The sequence below is a fragment of the Melospiza melodia genome, chromosome 12, assembly GCF_035770615.1.
Source record: "Melospiza melodia melodia isolate bMelMel2 chromosome 12, bMelMel2.pri, whole genome shotgun sequence".
In the NCBI taxonomy this organism is placed as follows: domain Eukaryota; kingdom Metazoa; phylum Chordata; class Aves; order Passeriformes; family Passerellidae; genus Melospiza; species Melospiza melodia.
In genome coordinates, this window is record NC_086205.1 from 19680092 (window position 1) to 19701334 (window position 21243).

Below are 21243 nucleotides of genomic sequence, written 5' to 3' on the forward strand. Positions count from 1 at the left end.
CACCTTCTACCACAGAAAACAATCTGTATCCTCCAAAACATCTATTACTTTTATATATTGTCCCTGTCAGCTTTTCTGCATCCTCTGGTTATGTGTGACAGCTGGAGTGAGGATTTATGGAAGAGAGGGGGGATGTCAAACACACAGGGGACAGCACAGGGTCACAGTTCTGGACCTGGAGACAGAGAATAAAAGGAGTGCCCTCAGAGGCTGCAGAACTTCTTGTAAAATTGTCAAGAAATACATTGAGGTGTTGGACTGTGTCCAGAGAAGGGAAATGGACCCGGTGACCTGTCTGTAGCACAAACCTGAGGAGGAGCAGCTGAGGGAGCTGGGATTATTCAGCCTGGATAAAAGGAGGGACAGGAAGGACCCTATTCCTCCTACAACTCCCTGAAAGGATGGTGTAGGTGGGGATTGGCCTCTTCTCCCAAGTAACAAGCAGCAGGACAGAAGCAAATGGCCTCAGGTTATGCTAGGGATGCTTTAAATTGGACATTAGGAAAAAAATCTGCACTCAAAGGTTGCCAAGTCCCGGCACAGGCTGCCCAGGGAAGTGGTGGAATCATCATGCCTGGAGGCATTTAAAAGATGTGTAGATTTGGCACTTGGCACATGGTTTTCTGGTGGACTTGGCAGTGCTCTGGTTGTGGTTGGACTCAATAGTCTATGAGGTCTTTTTCAACCCAAACAAATCCATAATTCTATAATTAGACAAAAATAGGGAGACATTTTGTACTGTTCAGATTCATGGAGTACAGGGCTTTCTTTGATCAGAGGATGGCATTCAAGGAGAATCACTTTGGTCAGCTCCGTGTAAAGCATCCTGTCAAACACATCATAAAGATAAAAGGAAATTAGGCAATTTTAGTTCTAATTGACTTCACTACTGCAGAAGCTCAACCTGGATAAAGATCAACAACGAGCTAAAATTGATGGAGAATAGCCATAATTATTTTGTTCAATATTTCCTGGTTTTGTTTTGTTTTGTCTTTTTTTTTTGGCGGGGGGGGGGAATGTTGGTATAGGGTTGGTTATTTGTTTGTTTGTTTTCATTATCTCGAAGTTTTCTCTTGGCAGTACTTAACAGAAAGGAAAAGAGAGAGGCAGAGCAGATGAAATCAATATTCTCCCTCTAAGCCTCATGGATGCGATCCCCACATTTCAAACTCTATCATTACTTCGTTTTTCCAATGTCTGGGCTTGGTGAAATGCCACTATCTTACCTGGAGAAAATGAAAGTTAGTGCAAGGCACACAGTAATTTGGGAGCTTCCCTGGTGTACTGCATTCCCTTTGGTGGGAGAAATTGTGAGTGCAGAGAAAATTGGGAACTTTTTATCTTGATCAGAGAGCAGAAGAGCACAGTCAGGGTGAATAATATCCATGTAATCCAAAAACCACGCAGACGCCGTGCTCTACCAAAAGGTCCAAGAAGTCTTTTAAAGCCGCTGTATTGTAGCATCTCAATCTCACGCTCAGCCAGTCCCATGCTGTCGGCAGATGAAGGCACGAGGGGCTCCAGCATGCCCTGGTAACCCGGGTGTGTGCAAGGGCAGCTCCTGTCAGCAGCTCACAGCCTCTGCTGCCCTCTGCCTGGAGCCTGGAGCTGCTGAAACACCCACACGGGATCACTTTGTGCTGAGCAATTCCTGCTCGAGCCACCTGAATTAGCCAGCACACTCCCTGACAGCTCCTGGTGCTCTGCATGAGGACAGACAGCTTCCCTGAGCTGCAGCATCACCCCCAGCTCACAGGGCACGACTAGATCCCCAAACGGGGGACATCCCCAAATTGGGGAGATCCCCAAACAGGAGAGATCTCCAAACAGGAGAGATCCCTAACCAGGGAGCTCCCACAGAGCAATGCCCAGTTCTGCCAGGACAGGCCAATGCCACAATGGTGTCAGAGAGTGGCAAGCCTGAAATCCCATCTTCCTCAGCCTGCAGGTCCCACAATGGCCTGCATTTCTCTAGGATTTGGTTGTCGTCTGTGAGTGCTGAAACTACTGATACTATCAATATTAGGGGTGGGTGGTGGCATCTGTCCCTTCCCAAAGCTACCCACAAGCAGGCTAAAGGAAGCTGAGAAACCAGAGTCACCCACAGTTTGTAGTTGTCAGTCCAACCTGAATTTACAAAGCAAAGCCAATGCTCATGTGACTGCAGCACTGAAATAAGAACACTTTTTTAAAGTGCTAAAAAAAGTTACTTAAAACAGAATATAAAACACTCCAATTCGTTTTTTTTCATTTTCTCTGTAATGCTCCTTAAAATGTAGCTTTGTAGAATACCATCATATCATCAGCTGACCACAGAATATATTAATATTATTAGCTCATCTCTATTCTCATCTGCTGTATCTCATAAACTGTTCAGGGAAAGAGCTGCAATTTTGTTATTGTTATTCCTTTAACATTAGAATCTCACACTGCAGGACAGCAAATAAATAGTTCCTGGAATTTTTGGCTAAAAATAGCACAGGCTGTGATTTCTTTGCAGATATTAGGAGGAGTTCCTTTTAGCTTTTCACTAAGCAAAAGATATCCCAAACTTAGCTGAAATATTACTTCAAATAAACACAGCTCACTGCCATTTTTATTCTAATTATTTAAATATATTAATACAGTTTAAAATAGCCTGTCTCAGAAATTCCTTATGAAAACTTTCTGATTTTTCCACCAAGTCTTTTATTCAAGAATATCCAAAGAAAATACTTTGGTTCAGGACAGCAAACTTGAGTTTGAATTCTATAGCTTTTAGAGGCATTTTGAGTCACTGCAAAACTAAAATGTATCCTTCTGCTGCAGCTTACTGCTCTGTGGAAACCATAATGGTCAAGAAAAAACAATCCCAGAGAAATTTCCCAGGGAAAATTGTAACTCCAGGAAGAGAGGAAGGAGGGAATGATGAGAGATGCTGGAGTAGGGTCACTCTCACCTCTTCAGCTATGTGACATTAAAACTACTAAGGAGAAGTATCCATGTTATGGCACCTTCACACTTCACAAAGGTAATAGATCCAAATAAAACTGTCCTACATTTAAGTTTCTTTGAATTTAGACAAGTTTGGGAATACCTCTTTCTTACCTTGCTGCAGCCATCAGTTTGGATCTGGTGGCATCAAGAAATTAGGCCTTACCCAGGTCTGGTGCTTTTACTGACTATCAAGGTCCTCAATTAAATATAGAACAGCTTAGATGCAGGACAGAATCCCAATCAGTGCATCCTTCCAGTTTGACATGGTACTATTCATATGCATTTCCTGACTTTTCCATCAAGTTTTATCAAACTTTAGATAGCCCACATTTCCACAGAATTTGTGAGATAGTGTCAAAGCCACATTAAAGAGCAGTAAATGACATTAACAGCTTCTCTCTTGAAAACAGACCTCTCGCAATGTCATCAAACAGAACTAAGTAACTTTGACATTATTTGGTGAATACTGACTCTGCTTTCCTTCCAGTGCTTACAATCTGATTATTTGTAGGATATTCTGAAAAGTGCAATCAGGCTGGCTGATTTATAGCACTGCAACTTCTCTTACCTTCTGAAGAAAAGGAAATGTTTGACCTTTTCCCATCCTCCACAGGTTTTCATAGATAATTGCTAATAGCTCTGAGGTTGATACTGTTCCCCTAAGTGCCCTGGGATGAATCAGCTCAGCCAATTTGAAAATATCATGTTTATCTAGCTATTTTCTAACTTCTCCTTCCTAGCCTTGACAGAAATCTTCCCTGAACACCAGCGGTGTTGAATGCATTGGCCATTTTCATTGACAATAAAAGCCAAAAAAGCCATCAATTTTCCCATCTGCCACAGAGCCTTCCTGATATACTGCAGTTCTGAGAAACCACCGTTTTCCTTTTTCTTCATTATACTACTAGAAATACAAAATTTTTTCTTTACCTCTTTTTTTTGCTTTATGTATAAACTTAAAGTGAAAAGGGTGTCAGATGAGCATCACAGATTCACAAGGCTCTGAGCCTCTCCAAGAGCTACATGAACCCAAAATCTTCAGCTTTTCCTCTGTACATTTCCTGTGTTTTCCTTTTTAGCCAGATCTTCCCCTTTATGCTTGAGCAGGGGCAAGCACCACTACAAAAATGGAGCCTGAGGAAGACATGAGAAATAACATGAAAGCAATGAGGAATATAAGAGAGAGGAATGAAGGATGTGTGTGTGAGGGGGTGTCTCCAAGACACCCCTTAAAGCTCAGCAGCCTGATTAGAGGTGACATCACACAGCCAAAGCTGAGAGAGTTGGCACCTCATAAGTGGGAGCTGGGCTTCTCTCAGCTCTGCTCTCAGCTTCATTGGCCTTCTGTGGCAGCATCAGCCAGGCTTTGAAAAGGCTTTCAAAAGCTCAAAAAGACCAGGCTTTATTAGAAGATGAGCTAAAGTGACTCCTAAAATAGATCAGTCAGGAACAGAAATGCAAAGGCTCTGCAAAACCCAGCTCTCCCATCTTGGTGCTGTGAGCCTCCCTGTGACATCCTGCTGCTGCCATGGCTGACGTGCTGGGCTCTCATCCCTTGGACATTTCTGCACAATGGAACAGAAACCACCCCTGAGCAGTTCCTGTCACAGGCAGGCACCAATAACCTGCCCAGTATGAGGTGCAGGGTGCTCTGCTTGTCTCCTCTCACACACAGGTGCTCCTGCCCCTGGTTCTGGGTTGTGCCATTCCCTTGGGTTCAGGCAACTCCACCTGCTCCAGCTGCATAAGGGCTCTCCTGGCCATGATTCCATCCCAGGCTCCTTTATGAGCTTCCCTTTTGGAAGGATATCTGGGGAAGCACGTGGCCATCAGGGGTGACAGCACCACAAAGCAGAGATGTTAATGCTTGTAATGCTACTGATGCTTCCAACTTCATTTCTAAGCAGCAATGACAGCTCCAACATCCCCAAATCACAGTGGTTTCAGCTTTGCCTTATCTCCCCATGCACACATGCAAATCCACACAGACTTTGACATCAGTTTCTACCAGGGCACAGTTTTCTGTCACGTAAAATGTCAGGATGTGATCTTCCATATTTCACTAGTACTATCCTGCCATTTAATTTAATAACAGCTAAATATCAAGTGGTTACTATTTTGATGCTGTGTTCCATCAGCCATTGAATTAGAAATAATGAGACAAATCTAAAACTGTGATTCATGGTGAACTGCCCAAACCAATCTCAATCACACAGCGGATGACATGGAGTGATAACTGATTTAACAGATGATCATCTGTTCAGCTGTCCTGTCCTCTCTCACAGAAACAGGAACATTCATGAAAGACAAGTTCACTTATGCTTTACAAGACTTTCCCAAAAGATATAAATACCTAACTAGGAACCAATTTTTTTTCTTTCTGCTAATTATAGACTTTTTAATTGAGTTTTACTAGTATTTGTGTGTATGGCAACCCTTTGTGGCTTCAGGAAGCTGAGCTGCTGAGGGGTTTAAAAAGCATCTTTGGCATTTTCCATGAACATTTTTCAATTTACCATCATCTCAAACCAAAGCAGGTTCCTTACCCAAACTGTCCCTTGGGAAGTCCCTTGCACCTGGTGTAGCAGCTGCTCATTGCTGATCCTAAAAGGAGTCAGGCATGGGAGTAAATAATTGCTCTGTTAGAAAAGACTTTCTAAAAATTGACTTGTCAGACTTTTATAAATGTTGAAAGTGTGTGCCCAAAAGAAATCTTCTCTCTGTATCTTCACTCTTCACCAGGTTTCAGTTGCACTTTTTCACTGCTGGACTCAGGTATTCTTTGCAAAGTTTAAAGATGTCTTACACATATTCTGCTGCATCAAATCTAGAAATTCTCAGTAAGCTGTAAGTCATCTATAAATAAAATCAGTTGTTAAGTTTTCCTTCATATCTTTTATTAGTGACCATCAACAAAAAGTTGACTGAAATGTTGCTATTGATGATAGTGACATCAAGAGGCAGAATTTTCCAGGTATGTTTTCCCAGTTTGCTTTTGGAAATGGTATAATGAATTAATTCATTATCAGAAATAATGAATTAATTTTTGTTGTCTGGCAGTCAATTTTGTCATTTGCTCACAGATTTGTACTTGCCAGGCCAGACAGCAACTGCAAGATGCCTTTATGGCTGAGAATGTTGGGGTCTTATAGATCAAAAGAATTTTTACCACAAAAAAAGATCACCTTCATGAGCAGGTAACAGGATCTAAATAAAATTTCCTACTGTATACAAAAGGAGGCTTTTGAACTAGAAATTCAAATCCAATACAAAAAGCAATATGGTCTCAAGAGACAGGTTCAGAAAAATCAGAAAGATGTTTCCTAGCAGGTCTGTGACCCTGCCCATGTCCAGCCTAGCGTGGGATGGCACAGAGCCTGTAGGGCTGGGGCTGCAGAGTGCCCCCCATAACGGGCTCCGTGCTGAGCCGGGTCACGCCCTCGGGCAGGCGGAAGGTGAACGCCCGCAGCAGGCTGGCAAAGAAAATGAACAGCTCGGTCCTGGCCAGGTGCTCCCCCAAACACACCCGGTGCCCTGCAGAGAGGAGAGAGGAAGGACACTGAATAAACAAACCTGAGCCCAACAGCAACTGTTTTCATCCTCAAACAGTGCAAAGGTATTTTTGCCAAGCCCAGGATTTCTGTTGGACTTAGTGCAAGCAATGACAAAAGGTTCATGTACTTCTTCCTTCAAAGAATTTTATCTGCAGCTTCAAAGAATTTTATCCATGTAACCCTTCTGCTCCCTTCAATTACCTCAAAAGCCTCATCTTCATTTGACTGACCACTTTAAAGGAATTCATTCCACCACGTAAATGAAGAATAAGGACCTGCTTTTCCTGGGAGATGCCATGTTCTAGTGTTGAATGCATAAAGAATCAAGAGGACTGCTTGAAAGTGCTTTCCATACATATGTCTGTTACAAAATGAGTGCCCAAAATCAATAGCCACAATCATTAGCAGAGAATGTTCTTCCAAAAATAGGGCAAGTTAGATATATATGTTTGTCAGGACACCTCTGATTTTCCATGTTATCTTTTGTTCTGTGGAACACATATTACTGAAAATAATCATGTTGATTTAAGCACTTTTGTTTTCCACAGAAAGGTTTAAAATAGACAAGCAGTAGGTTTTTAATAGACATCTCCATTCTACAGCCCCAATCCCAACTGTTGATGATGTGCTGTAGCCCACTTACCTATGGAGAATGGTAAAAAGGCTTCTTGGGCCACAAAGTTTCCATCCTTATCCAAGAAGTGACCAGGGTTGAACTGTCGAGGTGTTTCCCAGTGCTCTGGGTCATACAAAGATGAAGCAATATTTGGAAGAACTATGGTGCCCTGAAAGGAGAAAAACATTCATTCTGTTCCTTGTTGACATTCAGACCATGACCCAAAGGCATCCAGCCCCACTTCTGTTGAGGAGAACGCCCTGGCACAAACAGATTTCAATCCACACCATGATGCAGGAAAAGTCTGTAGCCACTGAGAAGCTGTGTCTGTACCTTTTTGAGGGGAAAGCCAAGCAAGGTTGTGTCCCTCACACACACCCTGGGCATGCCCACTGAAATGATGTTGCTGAAGCGTTGGATCTCATGAATCACAGCGTTGGTGTAGGGCAGCTCTCTCCGATCCTCATAGCAGATTACCTTGGAGGGACCCAGAACAGCATCCAGCTCCTTCTGCACTTTCTCTGGGGAAAATATTCAGATTCAGGCAGAACATTTCCAGTGATTTCATTTTCAAAGACATTTTCAACATAGAACTATGAGAACAACATCACAATTAATTTAGAAATTTAAGTAACTTCTTATGAAGAAAAATAAAGTAGCAGGATGTTCCAACAGCTTAAACATATGAGAGCTCTGCTTCTGGGTATGAGGTTATTTGATCATAGATTAAGAAAAGACATTTGTTGCTCAAAAATTTAAAACTATATGTTGCCTTACTACCACAAATCCAAGAGATAACAGATTTATCTTTGGGTTTTCTTTTGCCTAGGTGCCTCAAGCACCTGCAGCCAGTTAGAACATTAAGTTCACAGCTCTCTGAAATTTATGCCAGGTGAGTCTGAGTCTTAAAAGCCTAATTCCTGTTAAAAGGACATGGTTCTTATGCAGGGTGTCTGTTAAGTGAAGCAATGCCAATTAGAACAAGGTCCAAGTACTATTTTAAAAAATTGATCTATTGCTTGGCATCTGCCTTTTAATCAAGAACAGCATGTTTTAAATTACTTATTGCATGGGAGTCTTGGGGGCATTAACAAAAATAAAACCTTTGATTTATAAACTTCAAGAGAGGCAGTACACACCTAATAAAATACCTTAGATTTTTAATAAATGACCCTGTCTTTTTTCAGGCTTTTTGAAGCAACAGTAATACACAGGGAAGTCCATTCTGCATTGATCAGTCTGTGCCCATTCATATCAAGCATGCCCTGGGACTGCCAGCAGTGCTACATTAAACTGACGACAGAGATTTAAGCACCTTACAGAATTTAAAATGTATATTCAAAAATATTTTTAAGTTAACTTTCCTCCATGAAGAACTATCTTGCAGAAGAACTTGAGAATCCAGGTAGTTTGAAGTAATCAGTCACTGCATCATATAAACACACATTTCTATTCCTGATTCAGGGAAGAGGCAAAAGGCCAAACTTCTCCTTAATGGTACAGAGTGGAACACTGTCATTGGATGTCAACACAGGGAAAGTATGAATGGGTTCAAAAAAAGGCACCAATTAATTAAATGAGGACAAACATACTGGTGTCAGCTCATTCTGAGTCCTGATGCAATGTATTTCTCAAGAAGCTCAGGAAGAATCACTCTGCATATGCTGTACTTTCCCAAATATGTGCAATATTTAGCTAAATAAAATTATACAGGTGAGTCAGTGCTTTCATAACCTTAATTAGAGTAAGTGATAACAAAACATGTGATAACATGAGATTAAGCAGAATTTCTTGTCTGACAGCTACAAATTGACCAAGTTTTTCTTATCTTCATCTCTTTCATCCATTTAAAATCCTGTTCTCCTCTGGGAGTTGCACATATTCTGCAAGGTAACTGTGAGATTTTGGTTATCCAAGATACGACATGTTTCTTCCTTTGGTTTTCATTCAGTGCTCTATTAAAGGGATTGGTAATTATTTTCGAACTAGACTTAAAAGCAAATTTCTTAAATATACATAGAGGTAACAGAGGAGCCATCTGTTTCCACTCCTGACTAGAATAATTTCTGTTAGAAGAAACTCAAATACATCCCAGAGTTAATTTAATCCCTGGATCTACTGATGCTGCCTAGGGCAGACCTACAAGTAGAAAAAGGTACATGTGCCACTAGACACATACCAGGATCTAGGAATAATCTCTGATCTATGAGAATGTTAGGGAAATTATTTTTTCTATTGCATGGGAGATATCTGTGATGGGCTTATCTATTCACCTTGGATGTCTGGATTTGCCACCATATAGAGAAGGCCCCAGTTCAATGTAGTGCTTGATGTCTCTGATCCACCCAAGAAAAGGTCATTTATAGAATAAACCATGTTGTCTTCATTGTATGTTGACCTGGGTTCATCTTTGGACTGCAAATGATAAGAAAAGTTAGAGGCTTATATGTGAAAGTTAAAAAAAAAAAAAGAATTGGATTAAATGTGATTTCATACTGGGCTGAATAAAGTTCTTAACCTGTGGCATTCAGGTTTCTTCTACACAAGGGCACAATGACTCACGTACAGCTGCTCTGGGGTTTTAGAGTTTTCAATTAGGAGTGCGAGGATGTGTATGTATACACTGAAATTATAAATAAACACAGCTCTGGTTTGGGGGAATTCATTGTCTGTATTTACGGAGGTTTTGCTCAAGGGTGTTGAACATTTCTGTTGCCAGTGGAGCAATTGAAAAGAAGGAGAGATGCTTCTCCCTGCTGTAATATCATCTAATCTTTTTTTATTGCCCCTGTTCACCTATTAGAGACAGTTCAATTTTTTTAATAAACAAACTTGGATGATTTCCACCCAACAGAGTCCCAGAAGAACTCACTGAAACAATTTCTGGCACGCTGATGTTCAAGTCTCATAAATTCCTAGAACAGCAATGAAAAGCTTTAGAAACAGTCAAATGCTTTGGAAGGCCAGGTGTGTTACTGTGCTGATATAAAAAAAAAAATTTGAACAGGAGGATTCAAGGAGCTAGAAGCCATTTAGGCTGACATCCACACCATACATATGAATATAGCAGCTGATGTGGGAATTCATCAATAAATAATTATCAGGGCGAGGTAGGTGAGTGCTGCAGCCCAACAGGTTGTGGCTGCCTCTGTTGCTGCTACCAGCACATGAGAGTGGTGAAAGGGACACTGGCTGTCCCTGCAGGACAGCACTGCCGCCAGGAACAAGAGCCACTGCCCACTTCCCAGGGCCTTTGGCTCTCTGGGCCACTCTTGCCACACCCAAGTGGGACCAGTCTCATCTTGCCACTCCCTCCTCTTTCTCCTTTTCTTGCCACCAAGCAGAACAGGAAGAGGTAAACATCGTGACACAGCAGAGGAGAGGAGAAAGGAAAAGAGCTTTAAATGGAGGTAGGAGTCACAGAGGGGAAGGGCAACTGACAGTCTAGGGATCAGGCTGGGATCCAGTGCCCACGAGATTCATGCAAAGTGATCCTGGTACGGTCTAGAAAAGGGAGAGATCTTGTCATCTCCTACAGCCCTACAGATTCCCACCTACCTCTGCTATGCCTGCCTGACCAAAATGCCTTTATTTTGTGTGAAGTGAAGTCAGTGAAGTGTCAACCTTTGTCTGGTTGACACTTCACTGACCCTGGTGACACTTCACTAACACTGCCAACTCCTAGGTTATTTCTCCATAAAATGTTCTCAAAATCCAGCTGACCTCTTGCAAATTCTCTTGGCAAACCTTTACTGGGAAAATATTGTAACCAGAGCATCCCACTCTGTCTTCCAAAGACCTTCAATCATTTTACAACTTGTGCCAATGAAAAAAAATGCAGCGTATTAACCTGCCATTTAATGAAAGGATTGCAAGGTGCTGTGGCATATCAATGATCAGAAAGGATTTAGGAAGATCCTGGTTATTGGATTCACATTACCAAATCTAGACAGGCAAGAGATTGTGATGATTCAGACTGGTTGTGAAGATTCAATGGTCCCTGTTGACCTTTTCCCCTATGACTGTATGATGGGGCAGAAAAAACTTACTTTTTCAATGTGATCCAGGTAGAAGTCAATGAAATCCTGCAGCTCCTCAGGTGCCCCACGCTCTGTGTGCATTCGGATCTCTCTCCGTGTAAAGTTGCTCAGGACATCATAACAAGCCAAGGCCTTCTTGTGAGGCCCAGGGAGGCGGCTCATCAGCCAGGGGAAGATTTCATAGAGCTGTGGGAGTGACACACAAGAGGTCCTGCAAAGTCTCTATCACGAGAACATGCACTATGGATGCCTGCTACAAAGAGAGGTAATGTTCATGTTAGCTTAGGATTAGGGTCTGATGAGCAAAATATCCTGACAAAGACTCTGCTTGGTCTTTCGAGCTGTGAAAAGTAAACTGTGTAATTTCTAGTTTTGATGGTAAGATTCAGAGTTCCACAGGCTTTCAGCTCAATCACAAGCTGAATTAGAATTACTGTAACTAGAATGAATGGTATTCACCTATGCAGTTATTCACATCTTCAATTGCTATGAACTGCATTCAGGCATTTTAAAAGTGAGCTCCTGCCCTCCAGTGGAGAATACCGGGAAGGGAGAAGCAAAAGCTGGAAACTCCTCAGCGCGATGCTTGCCAAAGCAAGGACTGGCTCCCAGTCGCTGCTTTACAGGCTGAGTAACCCCCAAAGTACTCTCTACCAATTGACTTCTCAAGGTTCCTCCATGAAATTTCAAATATCTGAAACCCAGAGAACCTAAGGAACAGGTTTGTCTACCTGACAATTTTGAGTACTCTCCTCTAGAAAGAGAGACAGGGTTATGTGGCACAACTAGATTACTTTTTTCCTTCAGTTTTACCATTTGGGAAAATCTGGCCTAAGAAATAGCTGATTTTGACCTATTCTGATAGCTAGAAAGTTAATTCTGGTTTCCAGCCTACATTTATGCCTGGGTAATCTGTCTATTCTTGTATCTCCAAGATACAACACTCTCTTAATAGTTCTTTTTCTGCTCAAAATATAATTCCATTGTTTATTCAGCAGCAGAATTTTTATCCTTTCTCAGCCTTGATTTTGCTGAGCTCTTCTCATACTCTTTTAATCACACTACAGAAAGCACACTATTAGGTGTTCACTGGAGTGTGGTTGAATTAGATAGACTGTACTTGTATCTTCTTGGGAAATCAGTTCTTATTGTCAGACATCCAATTATCCATTATTGATTGCCTTATCACAAAAAAAAAGTACTTGTCCAGTCCTTGGTAAATTCACTTAGAACTTCATGTCCTTTTTGGTTAGCTCCATCTCTGGTATTTTTATAGTTGCAAATGGTGTTCAGAAGCCTTAGACACAACCGTGGTCTGACTAATCACATAAAGTTGCCAAGATTACAGGCATTCCTACTCTCAAATGTCTGCCCTCTCTCCCACTATAGCACTCTAACTGTAAGTGGAATTTAGCTGTCTGTTCAAGACAGGAACCGCATCCATCCACTTTCCTGGGCTCCTGCCAAAACTCCTCCTCCATTTATGGAGGGGCCCAATCCCCAGTGTCCCCCTGTCAGTGCCTGACAGCATGAGATCCACATAAGAAATGGGGATGTGGATGCAGCAATATCCTCTTTTTTGCATAATATTGTGTACTCATCACATCTGGGAGGTGTGGAGATGGTGGTCATCCCTCTGGAATGGTTTGAACTCCTGTTCTTATTTCCCCAACAGTATCTTATTCACTGCACTAAAACAAATCAGAGCCAGGATGGGAAGCAGAGAAGAAAAGGAGGTATGTTCTCTGTCCTAAAAGCAGGTGTCACCTGCCACCACTACACTCAACTTACAGGACCAAAGCTAAACTAAACAAAAGGGAACTTGAGCATAACTCAGTGAGAAGAATGTTCCATGGGATATGGGGAGACATCTGTATTCCAGGAATTGCTTATGTATTCTATATTTAAAAGGTACTCATAAAATGTATGGGACAACTTCAGCAGGGGAACCAGAACCAGAACTCCCAGGAAATTTTTAATTACTTTTGTGCAAAGTAAGCTTCTAGTGTCAGAGGGATCATTGACTCCCAGATTGTTTGATTGCCAGGCTTGCAGTTATATTTGCTCTCTTTGTATTTCCTGCCTTCTGCTGCCTGTGCCTGGAGCTGCTCCTAACTCAGGGCAAAGGAGTAGAATTTCTCTGGGAAGTCTTCAAGTCTGTGTCTTCCAGGAGAAATGGAGATAAGTAGCTGCAGGCAAAACACTTTGGTATTTGACTCATTCCTCTCTCTGTTAACTGTATAAAAAACAGTGTCTCAACTTGGCACATGAGTCAGACTTTCAGACCTGACATTTAACATTTAGGAATCATGATGTCCAACACAGGAACCTGTGGTGTGCAGGGGTTGAGAAACCAAGTAACCCAGGAGCAGTCCATGAACTTGTGCCCTATTGCAAAGATTTAGGGGCAAACTGTCACAGTACTCAAAGACAGGAGAGTGAACACAAATGCCCAAGGCTGGCATGTGGACCTTCACCATCCCACTGTGAGAGAGTTCACTGTCCATTTAAACTGCGAGGGGCCTCACTCACCCATTCTAAAACTTTGCCTGATAGCTCTCAAATCTGCATTTCTTACTCTCTGTCTTGCTCAGAAAAATACAACAGATCATTCACTTACATGATGAATAAAGCTGCCCCCAAACTTGAAGAGATGTTCTGTAGCTTTGATCAGATCATGAAAGGCCTCATCCTCTCTGGAGAAACGATGTCCAAACACGACAGCACAAATTACATTGGAGACAGAATGGACAAGAGGGAAAGCAGGATTCACAGGTTTCCCTGCAACCATAATAATAAATAATAAATGTCACTGTTAATGTTTCCTGCTTTAGTGAAATGTGAGAATCCTCTAAGTTCCCCACAGAACTTTCAAGAAGGCATTGCATTTCACAGAGAAGCAGCAATATTTTTTCCAAAACTGTAGTATCAAACTGATTCCTCACAACCATGTTGCAATCCTGTAAGTCCAGGAATGTGTGGCACTCTAAAAAAATGCCAGATGTGTAAAATATTGCATCACATGAAAGAGCAAATTTAGAGGTAAAGGAAAAAAAAACCTACGCGAATTTGCTTTCTGGCAAAATCAAAATATGTTTCAAGCCTGGGAATGACTGAGAACACTATGGACAAAGGGAACCTAAGGGTAGAAGGGCAAGAAGATAGACTGCTTTTTTCAGCAAGGACACAGAGGCATGCAAGGCTACTGTGTTTTGTCTGACCTTGCTAGAGACAATCTCCAGTAAGATAAAATGTTGTAGAATGCTGTAAACTCCTTTCAACCAATTGTGTTAACAGTATAATAACTAATTTTAAAGCAGTTATTTGAAACCTAATTCCAAGAAAACTATTTTTTGATTATGGAATATATGGCCATAAAAAACTCTATTTGTGTGTGTATTGATGCAACTGCCCAACACCCAAGGCACAATTCTGGTTAGTAACTTACTGTTGTGGGGTTTTTTCCTTGCACACATGGTTACATCTCAATCTCTCCTAGCTGTTAACCATGGGATTGGGCTCAATCTAATTATTTTTAATTTATACAACACTAGCCACAGCATGTCCTGATTTATTTTGCCCTTGCATAATGATCAGTATTGGGAAATCCTACTCACATGATCCTAACTGGGTTGATCAGGGTAGAATATTGTAATGAAGACAAGATTCTAGTCAGTGCTTTACAGAGCGTGTGCAAATGGCATTACAGGACTTAATTCATCAGCATTGATTTTGTCTCTCTATGCATCAGCACCATAAAAGAGCCAAAAATGTGCCCTTGAGGCAAAGGCCAACATCATCCTGGGCTGCATTAGGAAATGAATTGGTGGCAGGCCAAGGGAGGTGATCCTTCCCCTCTGATCAGCACTGGCAAGACCCAGCTGAAGTTCTGGGTCCAGCTCTGGACTCCCCAGTGTGAGGGACATCAGTGTATTAGAAAAAGTTGAGCAAAGGGCCACAAGGACAATTAAGGAATTGAAGCATCTGGCATGAGAGAGGCTGAGAGAAATGGATTATTTAGTCTGGAGAAGGGAAGACATAGGGAGATATCTAAATATGTATAAATACATGGTGGAGAGATATAAAGAACAGAGAACCAAACTCTTCTCTGTGGTATCAAGTGGGGCAACAGGAAAAATATAAGTACATTAAATTCTATGTAAACACAAGAAATGTTTTTACTATAACTCTCACTGAACAGTGAAACTGGTTACACAGAAAGGTGGTAAAGTCTCCATTGCTGCAGATATTTACAACTCTGCCCTAAGAAACCTGCTCAGATTGACCCTTCTTTGAGTAGGGGTTAGGCTAGATCATCTTCAGAGATCCCTTTCTACTTAGGGTGCTCTATAATGTAAATAATCAATAAGCTCCAGCTTTTATTCTCAATTTTAGTAGTTTTATAAATAATTTTGAGCAAGAATAGTCTCCTTGAAAACACAACATGGACTGGTGGCTTTGCATTTTCAGTCCATTCCACACGGACAGTGTAAGACCCTGCACACTCCCTTGTGGAACAAAAGCTGCCCTCAGTTTCAGGACAGGACAGAGAAGTTCATACACTAAAGACATCAGAATAATGGCAAAAATGTATTGATATTTATTGCAGAAATACCTTTCATACTTGCAAAGAAGTCTACCAGGTAGTGAGCTTCTTCTTGCACTCGGTACTCCAGACCTCTTTTCCCCAGGCCAAGGTTGCGTAAAGTCCTCAGAGCAAACCTCCTCTGCTGCTTCCAGGTGTGGCCAGTTGCCAACATAATTCCTGCATCGTTAAAGGAAGAGCTCCTTATCATGCTAATATTAGTCATAGACAAAGACTACATCAAAGGATTTACTAAGCCAGAGAACATAAACTGTTGCCTTGCCCGTGAACACAAAGGCACTAAGGAACAGCTGTGACCTGTAATCATTTTGGTAGGGATGAAATAGGCAAACTCAGCTGGGTCTAAGATGACTTGCAGGATTAAGTTTGATCCCAGACAATCAGATATCTCAGGATATCTCAGCTGCTTCTCTAGTGCTCTTTGCAGTGCTTGTCTCACACTTTCTGCCATGCCTGAAGCTCACCTGAATCATGGTGATGATTCTCATGAAGGGAAAATGGGAAAGAATCAGAAGACAGTCTGCAGCCAGAGAGAAAAGATTCTGTCTGTAGGGCAGGAAAGTTCAGTATTTAGGCTTTGTTACAGACTTTGGAAATTTCTAGTGTGGTTGGTGGTATGAAACCTACAGCAAGGCTGAAACAGAAGCACACTGAATTTCTAGGTGCAACTGTGCCAGCAGGAAAATATTCTCCAAAGGAAGGGAATGGGAAGAAGATCCCACTGTCAAACTCACTCTTCATGGAAAATGTCATAGTAGGAGGCAATTTGTCCGGGACAAAGAATTGGGTTGTGTCCTGCTTTTCCTCCATTTCTCTGCAACACAATTTACCATTGTCTCATCTATCTCATCACCTCTGAATCTGCCCCAGTGAGCATTCCATTGAAGATATTATGAATCCTTTTCCTCTTGTTAGTATTTTCCTCCTGCTACTCTCAAAAAGCTATTTCCTCTCTGTACCTTGCAGCTCACCCAGCAGTCATTCCTCACGGACAAACCCTGCCTCTGTGCTACCTCTGAAGGTGGTCACAAGTTACAAAAGATACTGCAATTTGTCAAGATGCACTGTTTATGCCTGGAAATTCTCACCTTTTCCTTTGGCCATTGCTCTGAAGAAAGGTGACACCAGCCTGCCAGAAACATCTTCAGGGTGTGTGGTCATGCCATCCTTCACTGCTTGAAATCCATTCAGTATAACCACTGGGGCCCATCCAAACCATAAAGTGAAGATGTTGCCATGAATTTTTGCCAGCTAGAGATGGGACAGAAGCCAGGAAAGCACAGATGAAATCCCACATATTGCAATCAGAGGATGAACCTGTTCTTGCACTGATTACAGGACCAGCCCTAAGGTGGAGTGATGCTTTCCATCTTTCCCACCAGACTACAATTATCACTGAGAAAGCATGAATGACTTTTCCAACATTCACTGTTGGAAACACCCATGTATTCCCACTTTTCAGAGCCACATGCCTATGTCAAGAAGCATTAAGTATTTTTTATTACTGCATATAAGCCAAGGCTCATTTCACACTCATTAATGGGCTTAAGGGTATTTTCTATTTATTAATTTATTTCAAGAGGGTTTCTATCATCTGTACAAGTAGCTCAAAAGAACACAGAACTGTCAGAGGAGTAATTAGCTTAGAGACTGGACTTTCTTCTTTCCTCCCATCAGTTTTTGGTCTTGTCAATATAAACAAGCTGATACACACAGAGTGCAAGGAAGTATTTATTTACTGCTCAAGCTAGAGAGTGTCAGTGCTCAGAAAGCTACAAATCCATGCTGTGAAAGTAATTTTTTTAAAGTTTTTTTTCTCTAACTCAAAATCTGATATATAATCCCTCAATATATTTAATTCTAAATTATATCAATTTTCACATGAATTTGTATAATTTAGTGGCAAAGGGTGATAGAAAGATATCAAGCTTCACACGAATTTCAGTGAAAATCGGTGTTTAAAAGGGATAGCTTTAAACACCTGAATGACTTTCACACATTCAGAAATTCCAATACAGGTTTCTTAGCTTGACAAACTACTTTACAGTGCAATATCTTTTTCTTATTTTGCAAACCAAACCAACAGTTCTGAACCAAACAAAGTGTGATATCACAGTTAACAGTTACAGTATCAGCAATGAGGTTCTGGGAGAGGATGTTTTCACATAGCAAGCAACATGAGAAAGGAGAAATCACAAAGACTTTTAGACAATTAGGAGTACCTGAAAATAAGTACCTGCATGAGAAGATCACGATTAAACTGAAAGTTCAGCTGTATCAGTGTCCCAAGGACTGGGAGAGGGACTGGTCCAGGAGGAAACCGTCTCCGCACTCGCTGCAACTTGAAAAACTGCGTAATTAGAAGAAATACAGCCACTGCCACAAGAGCTTCACTTATGCTCAACATTTTAGAGTCTGCCTATACCAGCTTGCCTTTATTCAAAATTGTCTTTTGAAGCTATTAAGGTTGGTTGCTAAACCAGTTTTTTCATAAGAGCTTGAATTCACATAATAAATATTCCCCGCCTCCAACCCTACCTCTTTATTATCAACCACTCCTTTTTGTTCCACTCATTACATTCTCATGCTTCAGCATATTAATAGATGCACACCCTTCTTCTTCTTCTTCTTATCCAGATTATACTTATTCAATATGGATCACAGGATTTGTAGGAACAGTATCTTAAAATACTAGGGCCAAGATTTTCCAGGCAATGGAGATGCTCATAAATTCCCCATCTAGTTTTTCTGAGACAATTTTGAATGGTATGTGCTCCTACAAATACTCCAGGAACGCTTTTAGAAAAGTAATAGCCATACATACAAATTAAGCAGGCAAATGTAAGTGGATATTAAATCTTGGAGTTTTTAAATTGGTTTGTATATATTCCATGTACGTTATATCTAGTAATGGCAAGGCTGATAGAAGTTAAAAGCCCACATTTATCTTAAGATACATATACAACTATCTAATGCTTAATACAAAAGGCAAAATTTGTTACACTCTTGAATGCAATTGAAGACATAACTGGATTAATGTATGATCTCACTTTTCCCCCTAACATGTTAGCACTAGGAAAACTCACAGAGGGTTTTATCTGCTTCTGCATTTCCCCGTTCAGTCTGGACATAAGGTGGGTACCCTTTATGATTTGAGAAATCATCAGAAAGTATGTGAGAAAAATAATGCATATTCATGTAGAAAGTACTTCTAGTGTTAAATATACAGATTTAAAAGAAAAAAAAATTAAAACATGGGGAAAACCTAGTAGGGATCTTGAGCTACTGCCAGAATGAAGGGCCTCAGCAAGAACTAGTCATGACATGAGTGTGGATTCTTGGTAACTTGAAAACAGAGTCTGTAGCCAAGGCTCTTTGCCAAGCCTCAGCACTGGCAGGAACCACAAACACAGCACCAAGGGAGTTCACTGGCTGAAATCAGACCATGGAAACCTCACAAGAGGGGTCCTGGGCACCACATGACCATGACCATTGCAGTCCCCTCTTACAGATCCAGACTGAAATGCTTCCCTCTCAAAATTGCCCATCCCTTGAGAGCAAAGCACTTGTAAAAGAAACATGTTTTAACTAATCTTCTGAGAAAACTGCCAAGACTTGTGCACCAGCTCATTTCTTGCAAGCTGACCTTGGGACAAAAAATATTTCCAGATTTTGTGGCTCTGGAGCACAGAAGACCCTTATCCAGAAAGAACAGCCTGGAGTCTGCCAGCACACAGTTTACAAACCTCCAGATCAATTAGCCTTCGTTACCACTAATGCATAACTGATTAATGTGTACTAACCAAGGGATGTTTATAGGTTTCCACAAAGGCTTTGTTTGTGCACACTAAAAAGGTGATTTTTCAAGACAATAATTTCTAATTTATCTCTCTCCTTCAACAGGAAAAGCAAAATTCTCTTTAAAAAGAAATTGGTTAAGTTTTACCTTCTCTGGCTCCAGTGTAATCTCACAAACTCTGCTTCAAATTCCCCAATTTATCAGAACTTTCAATTTTGAATCAATATAATGCATTAACTTTTCTTTTAGATATTGGAAAATTTCCCATCTAAATAATTTTTCATCAGAAAAAGTAATTTTGTCCACTGGAATTTAAGCCCCAGTGCCTTCACACCACCAGGGCTGCAGTCGCACACCTTTAACCAGTGTTCAGCTGGAGCCAGCCTGGAACACAGTTGTCTGGAATACACTGGAAAAGAAAGATGACTGTGGGTCAGTTCAGATCTGAGGCATGGGATTTATCTTACTTTATTTGATGGAAAATGTATTTATGAGATATCCAAGGCTCCATTTTCTAAATAATTACTAAATGCAGCCAGCAGCAGCATTTCTTCAGCACTATCTACCAGCTATTCTTTAGGATTAATGATTTTTAACTTGCCAAAGACAAGCAACTGCTGCCTCCCCTCCCGGATCCTGATGAGTTGTTCTCTTACCAGTGTGGAGCTACTGCCAGGGGGATGTTTGTAGGTCCAGCTTGAGGAGACTTTACACTAACCACCTACATGCCAGGACATGGGTAGAACAATCCCATAAAGGTGATCCTGTGGGTGAAGAAACTGCCAACCCAGGTTTCATCTTGTCTGCACATCCCTGCCTGTTAGACTGGGGTGCTTTAGAACACAAGGTGGGCAGAGGCACCTGAAACAAATACAGCTGTGATGATGATACCATTCCTGGAGATGGCACTGTCAGCTAATCAGAGTATAAAAATAATCCTTCTTGTGTTGGCATCTAATATCCAATTTGTACTTCATACAAGAAGAATGTATCCCAATGCCATAAAAGAATATCCCTTGTTAACTGCCAGTAAGCAAACCAGCAAAAAACCTCCACTTCTGCCAAGTCCTTAGGCACCTGGTTCATAAAGACTTCCAGAATTCTTCAGTAGTGCCAAATCTGCTCTTGGTCGTGGTGTGCTAAGTCATCTAACTGTGATAAAGAATCCATTTTAAAAAATGAAAGAATAAAGTAGGCTGAATAAATTTTTGGAGGATCTGGAGCAATCATCATAAGTAGACTACCAGGCATGAAGTTCCCATGTTGCTGGCAACCAATGGGCTCATAAAAAAAAGATAAAGTATCAACACTCTGTGACTGCTCACTGTTGTCATTTGTCTTCCAGTTCTTGCTCTTGGCTTGTGATATGAAAAGCTCTCCACAACTGCCTGATGAAGCCACTCTTCTATTTTCATCAGAAGGGTTGAAATGCTATCTGGTTTAGTGGGTGAAACCCTGAACTGTCTTCCCAAATGACAATGACAGAGTTGTAAACAACAGGCTTGCTCAACAGCAAACCATATCAATTGAAGGGAATGTGTTATCTGTCCTAGAAAGCTCCCTCCAAGAGCTTCTTTTACCTCCTACACCCACTAATATCCTGAGATAGACTGGAAGACCTCTAAGCCTATCTCCACAAATGCAACTGTAGC

General features: G+C 41.2%; 1 protein-coding gene across 2 annotated transcripts; it reads right to left on the reverse strand.

Moving 5' to 3' along the window:
• Positions 1 to 2825: 2825 nt before the first annotated feature.
• LOC134423770 (cytochrome P450 2J4-like) lies at positions 2826 to 18287 on the reverse strand. 2 transcript variants are annotated; one of them, XM_063167130.1, is made up of 9 exons: positions 18029 to 18287; positions 16881 to 17043; positions 15802 to 15951; positions 13807 to 13967; positions 11196 to 11372; positions 9420 to 9561; positions 7480 to 7667; positions 7174 to 7315; positions 2826 to 5580 (listed from the first exon to the last, which is right to left on the reverse strand). In XM_063167130.1, exons 1-9 carry the CDS (start codon positions 18197 to 18199, stop codon positions 5519 to 5521), a joined length of 1356 nt encoding a protein of 451 aa, XP_063023200.1. In that variant the 5' UTR covers positions 18200 to 18287; the 3' UTR covers positions 2826 to 5518. The 2 variants fall into 2 exon arrangements, with proteins under 2 accessions (XP_063023200.1, XP_063023199.1); XM_063167129.1 differs by lacking the exon at positions 2826 to 5580 and adding an exon at positions 5630 to 6510.
• Positions 18288 to 21243: the final 2956 nt, after the last annotated feature.

Excerpts from the sequence above, each read along its gene's own strand:
- LOC134423770 (XM_063167129.1), bottom strand. The coding sequence starts at position 18,199 with ATGTTGAGCATAAGTGAAGCTCTTGTGGCAGTGGCTGTATTTCTTCTA. Across the intron at positions 7,316-7,479 it reads TTGGCTTTCCCCTCAAAAAG|GGCACCATAGTTCTTCCAAA; the intron begins GTACAGACACAG and ends TTCTCCTTTCAG. Across the intron at positions 6,511-7,173 it reads CTTTTTACCATTCTCCATAG|GGCACCGGGTGTGTTTGGGG; the intron begins GTAAGTGGGCTA and ends TCCTCTCTGCAG.